Source organism: Panthera pardus, unplaced genomic scaffold (assembly GCF_024362965.1).
Source record: "Panthera pardus isolate Hobbes unplaced genomic scaffold, ASM2436296v1 HiC_scaffold_18, whole genome shotgun sequence".
Classification (NCBI taxonomy): domain Eukaryota; kingdom Metazoa; phylum Chordata; class Mammalia; order Carnivora; family Felidae; genus Panthera; species Panthera pardus.
Window position 1 is genome coordinate 4,894,249 of NW_026526743.1, and position 18,707 is coordinate 4,912,955.

The 18,707-nt window shown below is 55.5% G+C and overlaps 2 protein-coding genes across 2 annotated transcripts in view; one reads left to right on the top strand and one right to left on the bottom strand.

The window, feature by feature from the left end:
• Nucleotides 1-5,253: 5,253 nt before the first annotated feature.
• CUNH19orf81 (chromosome unknown C19orf81 homolog) lies at nucleotides 5,254-13,770 on the top strand. Its single transcript, XM_019425534.2, has 5 exons — nucleotides 5,254-5,572; nucleotides 10,590-10,662; nucleotides 10,768-10,888; nucleotides 12,414-12,553; nucleotides 13,409-13,770. The coding sequence occupies exons 1-5, from the start codon at nucleotides 5,350-5,352 to the stop codon at nucleotides 13,602-13,604; spliced, it is 753 nt and encodes a 250-aa protein (XP_019281079.2). The 5' UTR covers nucleotides 5,254-5,349; the 3' UTR covers nucleotides 13,605-13,770.
• A 1,048-nt stretch (nucleotides 13,771-14,818) lies between these two features.
• Nucleotides 14,819-18,707, bottom strand: part of SHANK1 (SH3 and multiple ankyrin repeat domains 1) — a 45,367-nt gene continuing 41,478 nt past the window's right edge. Inside the window, 1 exon segment of the mRNA XM_053905663.1 lies at nucleotides 14,819-17,196. Within this exon segment, the coding sequence (XP_053761638.1) occupies nucleotides 16,482-17,196 (715 nt within the window). The 3' untranslated portion in view covers nucleotides 14,819-16,481.

Consider the following 18,707-nt stretch of genomic DNA (forward strand, 5'->3'; position numbering starts at 1 on the left):
TGCCTGTGGTTTGGGACATGGCAGGGCCAGGGTTCAAATCCAAGGTCTGCTCTCAATATTGCCTGTGAATTGCTTATATTCTCAGTGCCTCAGTTTCCCCATCTGTAAACGAGGGTAGTTTTTAAAAAACCCAGATTCCACGTCATTAAGTTATTTTGAGGATTAAATTCAATTCACATGAGATGCTAAAAACAAAAAACAAAAAACGGGGGGGCACCTGGGTGGCTCAGTCGGTTAAGCGTCCGACTTCGGCTCAGGTCATGATCTCGTGGTCCGTGAGTTTGAGCCCCGCGTCGGGCTCTGTGCTGACAGCTCAGAGCCTGGAGCCTGTTTCGGATTCTGTGTCTCCCTCTCTCTCTGCCCCTCCCCTGTTCATGCTCTGTCTCTCTCTGTCTCAAAAATAAATAAATGTTAAAAAAAAAATTAAAAAAAAAAAACAAATAAAAAAAACGGTTCCTGTTTAGTATTGTCATAATTAATACTTATATGCATTTGCTCATATACTTTTTATTTCTTTATTTTTTACTTATTTATTTTATTTATTTATTTTTTAATTATTTTTGTAAATATGAAACTTACTGTCAAATTGGTTTCCATACAACACCCAGTGCTCATCCCAACTTTTTTTTACCTTTTTAACGTTTATTTTTGAGAGGCAGAGAGTGAGTGGAGGAGGGGCAGAGAGAGAGGGAGACACAGAATCCGGAGCAGGCTCCAGGCTCCGAGCTGTCAGCACAGAGCCCGACACGGGGCTTGAACTCACGGACCGTAAGATCATGACCCTGAGCTTAAGTTGGATGCTTACCCGACTGAGCCACCCAGGCGCTCCTCTTTATTTCTTTAAAGTAAACTCTACACCCAGCACGGGGCTTGCTACTCATGTGGCAGAGATCAAGAGTCACATGCTCTCCCAACTGAGCCACCCAGGCGCCCCTTACATTCTTTATAACTGCATTTGACAAGCGAGGAAATTGAGGCTCAGAGAAGGGAAATGCCCTGCCTGAGGTCACACAGCTGGGAAGTGTCAGCATTGAGATTCAAAACCCACGTGGGTCTGAATCTAGACCCTCGCCCTCCACCACGACGCCACTACGATGTTTGCATCCAGGAAGTGTGAGGACCTTGCCTGTTGTAGCCCCTGGGAGTGTGGAATTGCACAGAGCGCTGGACAGGGAACCGGGAGACAGAGTCCTCCGTGTTCATTTAATCCCATCCATGCAGCCATTTGTGAAACACTTACTGAGCATCTGCTGTGTGCCAGACCCTGCTCTAGGCACCAGGGATCCAGCTAGGAGCAAAGCACACAAAACCCCCAGCCTTGGGAAGGCCCAGGGTCTAGTGGAGGAGACAGATAATCGCCAGAGAACTATCTGTATGTATTCGAGTCAATGTGTGTCCAAGAAGGAGGTCATGGAAGGCTTCCCCGAGGAAGTGACCAAGTGACGTTTGTTTTTGTTGTTGTTGTTGTTGTTGTTGTTTAATATATGAAATTTATTGTCAAATTGGTTTCCATACAACACCCAGTGCTCATCCCAAAAGGTGCCCTCCTCAATACCCATCACCCACCCTCCCCTCCCTCCCACCCCCCATCCACCCTCAGTTTGTTCTCAGTTTTTAACAGTCTCTTATGCTTTGGCTCTCTCCCACTCTAACCTCTTTTTTTTTTTTTTTTTTCCTTCCCCTCCCCCATGGGTTTCTGTTAAGTTTCTCAGGATCCACATAAGAGTGAAACCATATGGTATCTGTCTTTCTCTGTATGGCTTATTTCACCAAGTGACGTTTGAACTGAGCTCTGAAGGGTGAGTAGGTATACGCCGGGTGAAGATGGGGAAGAGATGGGGAAATACTCCAGTGGGCAGGACCGTCCCATGCAGGGTCCCGGGCAGGAGGGAGTTTGGCTCACGGAGGACTGCCAAACACCTAAGCTCTAGGAGGCGGGTAGCACTTTCTTTTGTTTATTGTCGCATCCCTCCTGCTTGACACGTTGTCTGACACACCGTAAGCAGCCAATAAATATTGACTGTTTGAATGGAGGAGTGAACAAGTTCAAGAGCAAGTACAGGAATGTATGTGTGGACGGACGGACGGACGGACGGATGGATGAGTGGTGGGCTGGAGGATGCATCTATGTGGGTGGGTGGACGAAATGATAGTTGGATGGGTGAATGAATGATTCAACGGATGGATGGATGGGTGGATGGATGAGTCAATGGATGAATTTGTATCAGTCCCTACGGATTCACACACAAATGTTCCCAGAGACACGCACACATGCGTGTAAACAAAGGTTCACCTCTTCTCCTGGTGCTGACCCCGGAGAGGACAAACACGGAGAAGTTGGCCACGCTGGCCAGGGCCTGTGTGGATGAGGACGCAGTGAGGCAAACCCTCTGACCAGGGCTACAGCCGGGCCCCACCCCCACTGCGGCACTGACATAATTTCTGGAATAGGAAGAAAATGCCGATTCAGGGATTTTTGTCCCAGGCTGGGAGCCAGGCCAGGGAGTGGGACAGGAGTAGCCCAAGAAGGACGAGGTGAGTGCTAGAGGGAGGCATGTGCGGCTAAGACAGACAAAGGGGACAGAGAGAAAGAGAGACAACAGAGAAGCAGAGATAGGGTAATGGAGACAGAGACAGAGACACTCAGAAAGCTGCAGAGACGCAGAGAATAAGAGATGAACGCAGAAAGAGACACACGACGTAGAAATTCAAATTCAGACACAGGGCGAGATGAGGCAGGGTTCCAGAGACAAAAGAGGGAGAGAGAGACAGAGAGAGACAGAGAAATGGAGACACAGGGAGACGGAAACATACAGACCCAGATGCTCGAGGGGAGAGAGACAGAAACAGAGACACAGACATGGAATGACACCCAAAGAGGGCAGAAAGAGAGCTTCAGAAGAGGCAGCTAAAACTAGGCTCAGAGAGGGGAAGGCATTTGCCCAAGGTTGCACAGTCTGGACGTAGCATTTGACGCTGGGTCTGTTTGACTCGAGTCCATTCCGTGTTCTCTTCTTCACCCTATGTCGCCTCATGAGGACCAAAAGGCACACAGGCAAGTGGGGTTGAGACTGCTGAGCATGGGTCACAGCAATAGGAACAGTCATTTATTTACCCACTCAATGCATCCCGGCTGGGGTGACACTGGAGAGTCAGAGATAAATTAGGAGCTTCTGGTCTACCAGGATAGGTAGACCCCGCTCTGGAGTGACAGGGAAGAACATTCCAGGCAGAAGGCACGGGAGGTGGAGAGTGAAAACAGGACCAAGGCGGGAAGGATTGGAGAGTGTTTGGAGGGGTGAGGTGGGAGAGGAGGGTGGGACCAGACGGTGCAGATCTCACATGCTCATTGTCTGGGGGCACTGGGGAGCCATGGGAGGGCTGCAAGCTGGGGAGGGGCAGGTCAGCTCAGGGAGCAGAAAGACCCGTGTGGAACCTTTTGGGAAGGAATGAGGAGGGGGAGGGCAAGGGTCCAGGCAGGAGAAGACGAAGCCTGCGGGTCAGAACCGTGGGAATGGAGAGGAGAGGAAGCAAGAGAGAGAGTCCGCAGGCAGGAGAGCTAGAGCTCGAGGGGCTGTGGGGGCTTTTGTGCCTGTTGTCATGGGAATGAAAGATGTCTCGTGTCCTATAGGGATGGGGCTGGCCGCCAGAAATGGAGAAAGACAGCCTGATGGGAGATAAAGACATCAGGGTGACTAAAGGGAGTCAGGGCCACAGAGGAACGGGAACTGAGTCTCTTTAAGTGAGGATTGTTTTCTTTTTTAATTTTTTAAAATGTTTATTCATTTTTTGAGAGAGAGAGAGAGAGAGCATGTGTGGGGGAGGGGAAGAGAGAGAGGGAGACACAGAATCTGAAGCAGGCTCCAGGCTCTGAGCTGTCAGCACAGAGCCTGACGAGGGGTTCGAACCCATGAAGTGTGAGATGATGATCTGACCCAAAGTTGAACGCTTCAACGACAGAGCCACCCAGGCGCCCCTAAGTGAGGAATGTTTTAACTGGCAATGACAGAGACTCAAAGGACTTCAGCATAACAGGGAATTAATTGAGTGGATGACAGCTTCAGCCATGGCTGGATCCAGGTTTCCCAATCACCATCATCAGGAATCTGTCTGCATCTTTGGTTTCTGTTTTCCTCGCCAGGCACGTTCTCTCCCCGTATGGTGATGTGATAGCCCCCGGCAGCTCCAACCTCGACTCTGACCAGCCTGGCAACCGTGCTGGAAAAAGAAAGATCCTCTTGTATCCAGCAAAAGTCCAGGGGTTGACTCTGCATTCTAGATTGATTTTTAAGCTCGCCCCTGAAGAAATCACTGAGAAAATCAAGGTGCCACTAGGCTAGAAAGCAGAGAATCTATGCGTATCAGGCAGGAATAATGGGCATTCAAGGCAGAGACCATCTGGGAGTGGAGGGCAGAGGACTAGAGATACAGGTAACAGAGACAGAGATGGAAGGACAGACGGCATAACTAAGCAAGCCCAGTCTCTTCTCTCACAGTTCCTGCTGAGACCTCTGCAGACTGAGAAGAAAGAGTTGCCTTAGGGACACCTGCTTGGCACAGCCCTTTTACTCCTGCACTCAGGCGCAGGCGCCCCCCAGACCGTTCTCCTCTGGATCCAGGAATCCAGGCTCTCTTTCCTTCCTCCCTTAGACCCAGAGGTCCAGGCCCCCCGACCCCCTGCTCCTTTTTCCCTCCCAGCCAGGAGATGGAACCTCCAGCCCCTCCCCCTCCCTCTGGAGGTACCATGGCAACCAGGTGCCCTGACCAGCTTTCCCCCCCACCCCATATAGAATCCCATTTCTGTTTGAATCTGGCCTGTGTCTAACCAGTTCCTGCGTGAGACAGGGATGAGCGGAGGGCAAGTGGGACCAGAAAAGGGATGACAGAGGGCAGGGGAGCCAGTTATGAGAGAAGAGAGATGGATAAAGGAGGCTGGGGAGAGGTGGGGAGAGAGGTAGGGAAACAGAGAGGTAGGCTTGGAGAGAGGCAGACTCTGAAGAGGGCCGGAGGGCTGGGGAGATGGTGGGGAAACTAGCCGAGGAGTCCAGGGGGATGGAGGGAGAGAGGGGGAGAGAAGTGGGCGGGAAGAGGGCAGAGAAATCAAGGGAAAGAGTGGAGGAGAGATGGGGAGAGATCAGGGGGAAGAGATGGGGAGAGAGTAAAAGCGGGAGGGTGGTGGAGACATGGGGAGAGAAAGAGGACTGGGGAGGGAGAGAGGCGGGGAGAGGCAGAGTCCCAAGGAGATCTGGAGAGACAGAGGAAGACACGGGAAAGTGGCAGAGAAGGAACCGGGGCACACAGCATTTGGAACTCGTTGGGTTCCCAGAGGTTAGGGGAATCCACATTCCTATGTGGTCTCAGCCTTCCAGTTCTTCCATGGTTTTCCCCCGGGGCTTCAAAGAGAAGAAGGAGGAGGCGGCCGTGGAGAGAAGGAGCTGGAGAGGGTGGGCGAGTCAGGGTTCTTCTCCCCATCCTCCTGAGACATCCCTCACCCGCCTTCCCAGGATGCAGCAAGAGGTGGAGACCCTGTGCTCCTCCACCACCGGCAACCCCAGCATGCACAGGGAGGCAGGTACTGAGCCTTGTGAGTGGGTGTGTGTGTGGGGGGGGGGGGGGTTGGGGGCGGGCAGGGGGGGTTTCCTTCATCCGTGCACTGTGTGGTAACATTGGCTTGCAGTGTGGCCTTAAGCGAGTCACTGGCCTACCAGAGAGCCATCCCAGACTCTGATGTTGACCAGATTCCTGGGTGGCACCTTTTGGCCCTTAGATCACATGTCTCATGAACCTTTGCGGTTCCCTGGCCGATGGTCTGGACCCAGAACTACATTTCCCATGAGCCTCTGGGGCCTTAACAACTCTTCTGAGGCTGTGGTCTCCCTAGGTGCTCTGCCCTGGTCCCTCACGCTCCCCTTTTCTCCCTCACTGAGCTCAGCAGCTAACCCCAAAGCCGCTCCTCCTCCGTCCTGCCCACCTTCAGTGGTCCCACTGCCAACATGGCCAGTGGGCTAGACCCCAGATACTGCCCACCCCCACTTCCGCCCACAGCCTTTGGTCCCCAGCCCCATCTTCCTGCCCGCTCCCGTTGCCCTGTCTCCCTGCCTTTCCATCCCCACAGCCCCAACTCAGGTCTTGTCCTCTTCCTCTTTCCCTATCTAACTCCCGGTCTCCGGTTTCTCTCCTCAAGCCCATCCCCCATTTGGCTTCTGGGGGGTCATCTGACTGCCAGCACTGACCCTGTCCCTCCTCTGCTCACACCCCCCCCTTCCTTCTCCAACACTTCTGGGATGGAGTCCCAGCCCTTCAGCCTCAGACCCTGGGTGGTGGGCCACAAGCTGACAACTTCAGGCTCGTGCTCCAGGGCTCCCTACTTGCCCCCTACACACGTCACTCACTCATTCATTCATTCACTCAATCAATATGTATTGGGGATGCATTTGGCTAGCATGTAATAAAAATTGGACTTAGTGTAGAAGAAAGAATAGGAGAGCCCTCAAAAGGAAGCCTGGAAGTGGGGTGGGGTTTGGGTTTGGTGGAGTCAGCAGCTCAATGATGTCATTGAGAACCCAGTTTTTATTTCCCTATGTTTTAGTCCGGGATGTATCTCCCTTGCACACCAGCCTGCTTACCTCATGGCCACAAAATGGCTGCCACAGCTCCAGGCATCACTTGCAGAGGGTTGTTCGTCTTAAGAGCCCCCACATGATCCCTCCTCACGTCTTTTTGGCCAGCACTCAGTCACCCACTCACTTTGTCTCGACCCCTGGCAAAAAGATTATCATGATTATTTTAGTCAGTGGTCCTCAACTCTGGCCCTACATAAGGTGGGAGGATTTGAAACCAAAACATCTATACCCAAACCCGCTTCAGATCCAACTTAACCAGAATCTCTAGGACTTGGGTCCTTGCACCCATAGTTTTTGAATGCTTGCCAGGTGATTACAACAAACGGTAAGAGTTGCAAGGCATTGGTTCAAACTTGATGGGATGCCTTCGGAGAAAGGAGAGTGGGGAGCCTCCCCTGAGCTGCATGGACGAGGGATGGACACTTCTCAAACGGGGGGGAAGAAGGATGGGAATGGCTGAGTGGGTGTCTTTTTAGTGTCTTTGAAGGCCTCTTTTCCTTTGGAGATCCCTGCCCCACATCATCTCTAATCTGGACTGAGGCACCCGCCTGACAAATATAATTTATGTTTGGCTCCAGAAAAGTTGAGTGGAACTGAATTGACGAGTTGGCCAGTTTTGTAGATCAATATTTGTTCATTTCAGCTTTGTGGCTTTCTTGGTGGTACTTTGGGACGAGTGACGCTTTTTAACTTACCAGGTTGGCATCAGCCGACAGAAAGCCGGTGGCGGGACGCCTGGGTGGCTCAGTCAGTGAAGCGTCTGACTCTTGATTTCAGCTCAGGTCATGATCTCACGGTTTGTGAGATGGAGTCCCACGTAGAGCTCTGTGCTGACACGTAGAGCCTGCTTGGGATTCTCTCTCTCTCTCTCTCTCTCTCTCTCTCTCTCTCTCTCTCTCCCCCCTCTCTCTCTCTCTCTCTCTGGCTCTCTGCCCCTCCCCCACTCACACTCTCTGTCTCTCTCAAAATAAATAAATGAAAGAGAGAAAGAAAGAAAGAAAGCCAGCCCGTGGGTCCCAAGCGCTTTGCCTATGGTGCCTAATGAATGAAATGACCCAGCCTGTTCTCATGCAAAGAGGGCGGACATGAAATACACCATCTCACAAATAATTAATAACCTACAAATGCAACAACTGCTTCTTAGCTTGGGGCTGAAGAGAAGTCTGAGAAGTTCCTGCGGATGGCCATATTCTCTTGTGCTTAAAGACCTTAGTCCCTGGTGGTCCTCTGCATAGACATCTTTTTCCTGCCATTTCTTTATTTGGCAAGCTCCTCCTTATCCCCAGGTCTTACTGTAGACATTACCTCCTCCGAGAAGCCTCCCCTGATTGCCCCTAGACTGGGCTTCCCTTTCACCTTGTGACACCGCCACTGTAGCTCGTATTGCCCTTTGCACTGACTGCTTCCCCCGCCAGACTGGGACCTTTTGGAGGGTAGAGCACATTGTCTAGATGAGAGTGGAGGACAGACAGCAGACTGGGGAGACTGAGAACACAGGGTCTGGATCCAGACGCCCGGATTTTTATCCTGATTCTATCACTTACGGCTGCGTGACCTTGGGCAGGTCACGTAATCTTTCTACGCCTCCGTTTCATCAGAAAGTAGTCGTGAGGATGCAGCGGAAAACACTTTTGAAAGTGATTGGCCTTTTATTTTAAAGTAAGCTCTACGCCCAATGTGGGGCTTGCACTCAAAACCCCGAGATCAAGAATTGCCATGCTCTCCCGACTGAACCAGCCAGGTGCCCCGAGTGCTTGGCTTTTTAAAAGGGATTGTAAACATATATGGGGCGCCTGGCTGGCTCAGTTGGTTAGGCGCCCGACTCTTGGTTGCGGCTCCGGTCATGATCTCACGGTTCACGAGTTCAAGCCCCACATCAGGCTCTGTGCTGACAGCGCAGAGCCTGCTTGGGATTCTCTTTCTCTCCCTCTCTCTCACTCTGCCCTTCCCCTGCTCTCTCTCTCTCTCTCTCTCTGTCTCTCAAAATAAATACATAAAATAAAAATAAATAAATAAAAAGGCCTGTAAACATAGAGCTATTATTGTTATTCCATGGATGGATCTGTAGGGATCGCGGTGTTGGAGGGGTGTAGGGGAGGCCAGTATAGCTTGGAGAAGCCAACAGGGGTTACCGCACGCAGGTCCCGCGCTTCTCAAAGGGGATCTTGCTAAAATGCAGATTCTGATCCCATCGGTCTGGGGTGGACCCCAGAATGCTGTGTCTCAAACAAGGTGCGGCTCCCCAGATCACGCACGGAGGCGCAAGTCCCCGCCTCCGGGAGGACTTTATTCTGAAGGCGAGAGAAAGCCGCTGGTGGTTTGTGAGCGAGGGGCGCTGAGATGGAAAGATCGTCCCAGCTGCCCTGCGCAAACAGATGGGAAGGTGGAGGATGGGGACCAGAGAAGGGGATTTCCGATGGTACAAACTGAGCTATGTCAACACCCCGAAAGTCAAAGACCGCCAGGAGCATAGCTGTGACATAGCCGTGTGCTGGAGACAGCCTGTCCCTGCTCGCAAGAGCCGATTGTTAAGGTTTGCAAGCTGGTTGTTAAAACCGCGGGGAGCATGAAATTGGTCATGGTGGGTATATTGACAGCGTGAAAACTGGCAAATGCTACAATCTGTGTGTGTGAGAGAGACAGAGAGACAGGGAGCGTGACATTAATGAAACATTTGAGAGCGAGAACGAGATTAATTAAACATTTACCAGCACACCACTGAGTTTATTGGCTTGTACCGAGGGAGTCCCTAACACACGGAATGCCCTAGGAGGGGCTGTTAGGTTAGGTGACTTTGGGAGCCCTCGGGGGAGCAGGCTTGGGATGCTGGCAGGAAGTGGAGGCAAGTCTGTGACGCAGGAGGAATGAACGGCGCTAACACCGTGGGCGGGAACGAGGCAGCATCAGCTCTAAACCAAGCGGAGGCTCTTTGGTCACTTTGTGGTTCGGGCGGTGTTCATGTTCTGTCGTGTGGAGACGAGGCTCCGGAGTGGCCTTATTTTTATCTCGGCCCGCCCTGGTCACAGAGAGGCCTCGGCTGACGTTGGTGCTCCGTGAAATTGTTTATGGCCGGCAGGAGCGTGATCAGCGTCACGACCTGCTCTCTGTTCGGCTGCCCCAACAAAGAGACGCCCCCAAACGCAATGGCGTTAAGACGAGAGCGCGACAGGGGATCAGGCGGTCCGGCTTGCTGGGACATCCCAGCCGCATGAGATGACGCGGGGACCCGGGTTCCCGCCGCATTGTTGCTCTAGCCTCGCGGAAGCTGGCTCGTCGCTACGGTCACGCTTCCGTCGGAGGGAAGGGGCAGCGAGTCCAACAAATGAGCCCAAAGTTGCACCCCTCCCTCCCCCAACACCTTCGGCGAGAACTCGCTCGCATGGCCACACGCGGCCGCAAGGGATGCTGGGAACTGATGTCTCTAGTTGGGCGGCTGTGTGCCGGGGAAAACCCGAAGACTGCAGAGGAAGGGGAAAACGGATTATGGGGGACAACTAGCGGTTGGCCACAAGAGAGACCAGTTAGTCGAGGGAGGGGTCGTCTAGAAGGGCCGATCGGCGGCTGTTGTCGGTCTGGTTGGCCTCAGGAGGCCGGTTCTGAGACGGTGAGAAAACCACACACCGGGTTCAAATGGTGTTGGGGGTGCTGCGGAATGGGAAGCAAAACCGGGCGAGTCCCTCCCTCCCTCTTCCTCCTGCCTTGCAGCCCCTCTCTAGCGCCCCCTGTGGGCAGAGCCTAACGGGAACCCAGCAGTCGGAGCAGAGCAGGGGTTAGGAGAGTCCCCGCCCGGGGATCACCGACGGAGTGGATGCAGTGGGGCGTTGGGAGCTGAGAGTCAATAAATAGCCCGGTAACTGGCATAAGAGCCATTCGGGAATGGTACGGACAACACTCGGGGAAGCCCGCTGAAGCCGAATAGCGTCTGAGGGGTGCGCAGGGCGGCTGACACCCGGTCTCCATCCCCAGGAGCCCTCCTTGTGGACATGGAGACCCTAGAGGAGACGCAGACTCGGAGCCTGGGCAGGCCTGTCAGATCCTCGTGAGTGGCCCCTGGTCTCATGACTTCTGATCTCAGCCCCCCTGGGGGGCGATGACAGCCTCCTCCCTGACCGCCGAGGTCCCTGCCCGCTCGCTCTCTCCCCAGGAAGCAGTACCTGCGTCAGGTCATTGCAGAATACGAGGCGCTGGACCGAGAGCTACCATGCCTCCGGAGGTTTCCCACACCACCCGCTGCCCAGCCTCTCTGTCTGTGCATGGAGACCTCGGTGAGTGGCCCCCTGCCCCTGGGACCCCAGACCCCCAGTCTCTGCACAGCTTGGGTGGGACGATAGAAAGGGAGCAGGCTCAGAAATGAGGTGGGCAGGGCTTCAATCTAGGCTCTGCAGCTGGCCAGCTGTGGGCTCGGCACAGGACAGGTCGCTAAAAATTGATTATGAATTTGCCAAAGGGTCAGACGTCACATTTGTCACTGATGACCTGGGAGGGGCAGAGAGAGCGGGAGAACGAGGGGCAGAGAAGGGCTGAGGCTGAAAGGCAGGTGTCCTAGGGGCACCTGGGTGACTCGGTTGGTTAAGTGTCCGACTTCTGCTCAGGTCATGATCTCACGGTTTGTGAGTTCGAGCCCCGCGTTGGGCTCTATGCTGACAGCTCAGAGCCTGGAGCCTGTTCAGATTCTGTGTCTCCCTCTCTCTCTGCTTCTCCCCTGCTCACGCTCTACCTCTCTCTCACTCTCTCAAAAATAAACATTAAAAATTTAAATTAAAAAAAAAAAACAAAGGAAGGCCAGTGACCTGCTAATCGATCCTATGCAATTCTGTTAAGTTTGCAAATACAGCAGAGACTCAAGATGAAACCCATGTCTTGGGAAGATTCGGTGAACCGGTCATTCCTGGTACAAATCCTTTGGCAATCGCTGCCATCGGTCAGCAGAGGTATCTGTTAGGTTCTCACTCAAAAGTTACCCGAGAAGAGCTGACCTTAATGGGACGCTTCCCGTGTTTCAGGCAGTGGTCTCAGACGCACTCCCTCAGGTGATCTGTGTGACTTTACCCCAACACAGAGATTGTTGTCCTTGTTCTAGGAGCTCATTCCGAGCCCATCCTTCCTCTTCTTTGTGGCTTTGGACAGGGGACCCCGCCTCCTCCTCACATACATGGCACAGCTTGCCTTCCTGGAGGTGACCGATGTCATGATGTCACCCTATTTTCTCAGCAATTTTATATGTTCTGATGATGGGATATCACCTTCTGGATGGTAATCTCACGCTAAAAATGTGGTTAGTGATCAATATGTTTCCGAATGACAAGTCAAACCCCCTATGACCCTTATTGTTATTATTATTATTTTTTGCAACCGGACATTCCTTAAAATGCTGATAGGAACATAAACGGAAACGTGTACAACTTAAATCCTTGCGGGATCTTTAAGAGCCGCTAAAAGTCTGTCATCCAATGCAGGTTGCTGGAAAAGTTTTTGGTAGATTGGTAAAGTTGACCAAATTGGCGAATTATTTAAGCCAACTGCTCATTGACTACTGGCAAATCCGCCTGATGAGAACTGATATTTTTGGAGAATGACCTAGAATGACAGTTGATGCTTTTCTACCTGAGAGATACCTGTTCTCCCGGGTCTGACTAGAGCGATAGGCTCCCGAGATAGAGTGTGAAGCTTGCCCCTCAAATGTCACCTGGGATTCTGGCAGCTTCTACAGGTGGGTCTAAGGTGGGGGCTTCCGGAACCTTGCTGCCCACGAGCGTCACATGCTGAGGCGCTCTCTCCTGACTCCTCCAGCCAGAGGAGGACTTTACCCATCTGGAGGTGCTGGAGGCTCTGGAGGCCGAGTTACCCGGGGCCATGGAGAGCGGGCGCGTGACCAGTATCCGTTTTGAAAATACGAACGTCATCTGTGGGACGGCGGGGTGCCGGGACAGGTGAGTCTGTGGCGGATCCCAGGCTGGGAGCGACCGGGAAGGGCCTGGCGGCGGGGAGCAGGTTGCGCGGCCTGGAGTGGAGGAGGTGAGGGGTGTGGCCTAGGGAGGTGGAGGGAGGGGCGGAGCCAGAGCCAAGGCGCCGAGTCCCACTCGGGGCGGGGAAGGGAAGGAGAGCCGGACTGAGTCTGGAAGCACCGGATTTGGGTCCGGCTGGTGGTGAAAGTGCGGGACGACGGGGCAGAGTGTGAGAACCGGGAAGGGGCGGAGCCGAGAGTGAGCGCAGGGCGGGGGCAGGGCCAGGTGAGATCAGAGAGCAGGCGGGATCTGGAGTGAGGAAATGGACTTCGAGGGACCCAGGTGGTGACCTGGACGGATAAAACCGAAGCGTGGGGTCGGAGCCTGGGAAGGCGGCTATGAGGGGGCGGAGCCCGGGCCGAGCACATTGGAAGAGTGGGGCCAGGAGGGATCGGGTGGGCAAGGGACCTGGAGGGTCGGGTTGGGGGCGGGACCGGGAGAAACCTAAATCTGGGGACGCGCCTGAGACTCACTGAGGGGGCGGGACTGGACAAAGAAAGGGGCGGGCCCTGGAGCGGCGGTTCGAAAAGACGGGGAGCCTCGACAGACGACGACCAGGGGACAGAATTAGATTGAGAGAAGACGGGACCTAGAACGACCCGTGCGAGGGTCGAAGTCCGGGTGGACCTCGGCGAGAGGTCAGGGCTGCCGAGGGGTTTCGGGACAGAGTGACGGGATGAGGAACCCGAGTGGGTAAACGAACAGGGACCAGGCAGGGACCACCAGCGATTCCCTTCGGTCTCCGCCCCGTCCCTGTCCTCTTGGCCCCGCCCCTCGCAGGTGGCTCATCACGGTCGCGGACTTCCAGACTCGCTCGCGTCTGCTGCGCTGCGGCCTCCGCCTCCGCGGGCTCGGGCACCCGCTGGTGCGCCACGACGAGCTGCTGCTGGCCGATTACCGCCTGCACCTGCGCCGCTCCCTGGTCCGGCGGCGCATGCTCGAGGCCCTGGGGGCGGAGCCGACCGCGGAAGTCTAACGCTCGGGGGGCGGGCCCCGGCTGCGCTCGCACGCCGCCCGGCTGGCTCGGGCTACCCACCCGGAACCCCCGAGGGTAGGGGGCGTGGCCTCCCCAGGAAGGAGGCGGGGCCGGCTCGAGGGGGGTGGATACTGTGAGTTTAATTATAAAGAATGACCTGGTACAAAAGCCATTTCTCTCTGCAAAATCTTGGTGGGGAGTCAGGGCGAGGGAGGTGATTGGGGGGGGGGGGTAGGGATGAACCCCCGTAATATAATCCCGCCTCCCTCATCTTCCCCCAGTCCCTGCGAACGGACGCCTGGGTCCCGATCCCTTGAGGGATGAACTGAGAGGCTCGCGAGAGGGAAGACCCGGGTGGGCGCCGGGGGCTTTCAACCCATGCCAATCCCTGTCTCAGCGAGAACCTGACGTCCTCATCCTCCCCCCTCCTTTTTTCTTCTCCCACCCCCCTTGGAAGACAATTCTCGGGCTTTTATTTCAGGTTTTTTTTCTGGATTTTTTTTGTTGTTGTTGTTGTGTGTGTGTGTTCTAGGGTTTTTGTTTTTTTTTTTTTTTGTATTTTGTATTTTCATTATTGTTCCTCTTTTTGCTTTATCCTCTCCACCCCGCGCTGCCCCATCCAGTCCCTTCCCCACCCCCCACCCCGACCTCTCCTCCCCCCTCCCCACCCCCTACACCCTCCCCAACCCCGCGGCACCCATCCAGAATGAACAAGCCCTTGATAGACGGGCGCCGCGCAGGCCCCCTGCGGACGGGGGGCATCCGACAAGGGGGAGGGGGCGGGTAGGGGCCCAGCGCGACCTCTGCCCCCCTCCTTGCCATCCCTCCCCCCTCCCACGACCCTCCCACATGGTTCCCCGCAGATCCCTGACGTGGTGAGGGGAGAGGGCTGCAAGCACCCTCCCCCCATGGACGGAGCGCCCCCCCCGGGGGGTAGGGGGCAGCAGAGGGGGAATGGGCTTGGGGAAAGGAGGGGGAGCTCCCTTCTTTGGCAGCTGAACATGGGGGGGACCTGAGGGCGATGCCCTCCCCCCTTTACCCACAGTAGGAGAGGGGGCTTCTCAGGGGAAGGGGTGGCTTAAAGTTCCCAAGCCCCAGGAATAAAGGGAGTGGGGGTGGGGGAGCGTGCAGGAAGGAACAGCCATGCTGGAGGGAGAGGGAGTTTCTCTGAGAGAAAGAAAGGTTGGGGGGGGGGGGGGTCTTCGTGCAAAATGGATGGAGAGATGGTCCAGGAAGAACTAGGAAGAGCGAGACGAGAGAGGGTGTGCAAGAAGTCACAGACTGGAGCAGGGAGAAGAGGAAGAATGGAGGCCACAGTGAGCAACAAGGGGGCTTGCCTAGGGTCTTCTCTGGCCAGAAGGAGAAAGGAGTGTGGAGAGGGAAGAAAATGGGCAGGGTCAGAAGGTCTGCACGAGCTGTTCCTCCACAGGAACAAGAAGTAAGGATGCTCGGAAAAGCGGGGATAGCTCAGCCCCAGAGTTTTTGGACGGAGACACGTGTGCAGAAGGAGAGAGGTGGTAGGGTTCCCCCGGGGAGATGGAAAAAGTCACCCAGGAGCCGGCGAGGACAAGCAGACATTCGAGAATGAGTGTGCAGCAAAGCCACGGCGTGCAGGAACATTGTCAGAGGAAGGACCCGGCTTCGCGAGAGCAGTGAGAGCGCTGCAGAGGCTGTGTGCAAGAGTGAGGGTGGGAGAAAGTGCACAAAAGAGAAGGAAGCAGGACAGAGATCTGGAAAAGAAGGGTGCAAGGGAACGGGGCGGGGGGCGGGGGCTGGCTGGCGAAGAGGAAGGGAATGAGCATTTGAAAGACAAGCAGTTCCTGGGGGGGGGCAGGTGTACGAGATGTGCAAGAAATGACAGTGTGGGGGGGGGCACGGAGGTGCAGGGGAGTGTCCCTGCAACAGGGACAGGCAGGTCGAGTAGAAATGTGGGGGTTCAAGAAGGGGCTAATGCTTAAACAGAATGGATGGAAGCGTGTCAGGAAAAGTGCACGGGATAGCAAGTGTGCAAAAGCTGAACAAAGGCAGGTGTGCTCCGGAGAATAAGTATGCGTGCACAGAGTGTGGGAGGGGGTGGGGGAAGGGGTGTCCCAAGTGTGTCTGCAGCAAGGGTTTAGAGATTTTCAGAAGTGAGGTGTGCACGGGAGGGCACCAAGGACAAGAGTCTGAGAGAGTAAAGGTATGGAATGTGGCAGAAGAGAAGAAATGCAATGTGGGCTAGGGAAAGCAGGGGGGGGGGGGGGTCGGTGTTTGAGCGCTGAGAGGGCCTCGCGAGCCGGAAGCGAAGGCGGAGTGTGCAAGACAGCGAGAGGGCAAATTTGTGCAAAATTGTAGCCCGGGGAGAAGAGAGAGGCAAGCAGGCGTGCAAAGGGGCGTGCAAGAGGCCGGGGTGGGGGGCTGCTGTGTGTGTGTGCTGGGGAGGGGGGAGGGTGGGGAGAGCCCAGGGGCCTGGAGGAGGGGGAAGGGTTGTTAGAGGAGCGGCAGGTGGTGGAATCTGAGGGCACCCCCTTCCCCTGCGGCCGGGGACAAACCCCATCCAATCAGGCTCAGGGCTGACCCCCTATGGCTCTGTCTGTTCCCCCTCCCCAGAACCGACCCTTCCCTCCTTCTCCATCCCCCTCTGCGATTTCCTCCATCACCACCCCCCCTGCTCCCTGCTTCACACACAGTCTTGTGTCAGCTGCCCCCTCCTGTGAGGTGCAAATGTCTGGCCGGGGATCTGGCCAACCGGTGACCTCCGGCCTTGGGAGACGAGGGCAGGGCGCAGTTCTAGCAGAGTCCCTGGCCCAGGGGAGATAATGACGGTCAGGGGTCAGAGGTTAAGAGGCCAGTAGGCTCAAGGGTTCTGTGGACGGGCTGGTCCGTCCAGGCCAGCCATCACCTCTCCAGGAAAAATTTGAGAGCCCGGTCGATGTTCATGCGGTGGCCCACCCTGGTCACGCCCAGATCGACGTAATCTTCCTTGGTCAAGGCGGGCAGATGGGAGCCATCGATCTCGTGGTCCAGGAACTGTGCTCGGTGCTCAGCCAAGCCCAGCCACTCGAGCCAATCAGCCACGTCGAACTTGGTCCAGAACCCCAGAGGTTTAGCGCCGAAGGGCTTGTCCGGGGGCAGCGAAAGCAGGCGGGTTGGTGAGAGGGAGCGGGAGGCCCCTGACAAGGCTCCACCAAGCCCCCCGGACATCCCGGGGTGTGGTGGCACAAAGACGGGGGCGAAAGGGTCAGCGGAGCCTCCTGCCCCTCCGGTTGGGGAGCCACGGATGTCAAAGAGGCCCGGGTACAAGGGTCCAGAAGGCAGGATGGGCAGGGACGAGGGCCTGGGCGCAGGGCTGACCTTGTGCTCCGAGGCGGGCAGCAGTGAGGGGCTGGGGGCCCGGCGGAGCAGAGGCGGCCGCATCTCGAACTCCACGCCCTGGAGGTGGCGGGTGGACGTGGAGGAGGAGGCTGAGGGTGACGTGGCCCCCGGAGCTGCAGCGGCGGAAGGGGAGACCCCAGTTCCCGTGGGGAGTGGCGGCAGAGGTGGTTTGGGCCAGTTCTGAAACAGGCTGCTGACGGGTTTGGAGAGGAGCGAGGGCTGGGAGTCTTCGGAGAGTCTGGAATGTGACAAGGGGGCAGGGGGGGAGGCAGGGGGTTTGGAGGGCAGTGGCGGGGTGAGAAAGAGGCAGGGGTCAAGACACAGGGGAGAGAAGAGGAGACACCGGAGCCAGGGCGGAGAGATGGGAAGAGATAGAAGGGGCGACGGGGGCAAGACAGATGGCAGGACAGAAGTGAAGGGAGAGAAGAACGAGAGGTCAGGGAGAGGGTGACAGTCAAGAGAGATGAAAGAAAAAGAGACATTAAGTGCTAATAATAATAATCGCCACCACTCACTGATGCTCACGTGTGCCAGGCATTGTTCCAAGTGCTTTACAGATCGCATCTCAGTTTATTCCCCAGGACGACCCTGATGCAGGTTACTATTATTATCAACAGCACAGAGAGGTTAAGCAACTTGCCTAAGGACACACAGCCAGGAAGTGGCAGAGCCCGGTTATATGGCACCAAAGTCTGAGCTCTTAACCACTACTCTATACTGCCTTTTGGGGGTATGGCCAGTCACAGCAGAGTGGAAGACAGGGAGACGGTGAGAGGGGAACAAAAAGAAGGTGAGCGTTCAGGGGAGAGAGATGGAAGGGGACAGGGGACAGAGAAAGGGGGGGAGAGATGAGGAGAGGGAGATGAAAGAGAGAAGAAACAAGGGGAGAAAAAGGTTCCCCTCATCCCTTTCGCTCCCTTCGGGGACAGTCCTGCCTCAGGGCCTTTGAACTGGCCTAGCTCGCTTTCCCGCAGGTGGCCATGTGATCTGCTCCCTCCCGTCCTCTAGTTTCTGTTCTTCTAGCTGGTTATTTGAGAGGCCTTCTCTAACCATCCCCCATCCCTGCCTCCTGAAACTACAAGCTCCCTGAGGGCCGGGCTCCACCTGTCTTGTCCACTGTGGGGTCCCCGTCACCCAGAAGGGCACCCAGCACATAGCAGGTGATAGTCAGTGAGGCGCCTGTCGACTAAATAGAGCGTCCTCTCCTCTACCCGGAATTCTTAAAAAGAATCAACAGGTTGCCTTGGGATCTCAAAGGCCTGGTAAAACCACATTCAACTATCGCCAAAAGGGCATCGGACCCTCCAAGTTCGAGTGAGCTCTGCAGATGGACAAGGGCAAGGGTTGGATTCAGAAACCTCTCGTCACGCTCTCCGTGGGCCCGGTTCAGGAATGTGACTCCACTCTCCCTAAGACTAGGAGCTCCTAGGGACGAACTGAGCTCATTAGTTCGAACGAGCTCGAACCCAGTGGTGATCCTAGCTAAGCTAGCTGCCTTGGGAAACTTGCGCACCATCCCGCAGTTGTCCGGTTTTACTCGCTGGGCTCTGGTGAGAGGCCCCTCCCCTCCCCCCTCTCGTGTTCTAACCACAGCCCACAAGCAATCGTCTCAAAAACCCTTTTAGGTGGGTACTGTCCCGTCCCCCTTCTACGGAGGGGTGGACGCCTTTGCCTAAGGTCACGCAGTTGGGAGTCGGGGGCTGAGACCCAAGCCCAAGAAGCCCGGCTCCAGGACCACACTCCAAACAC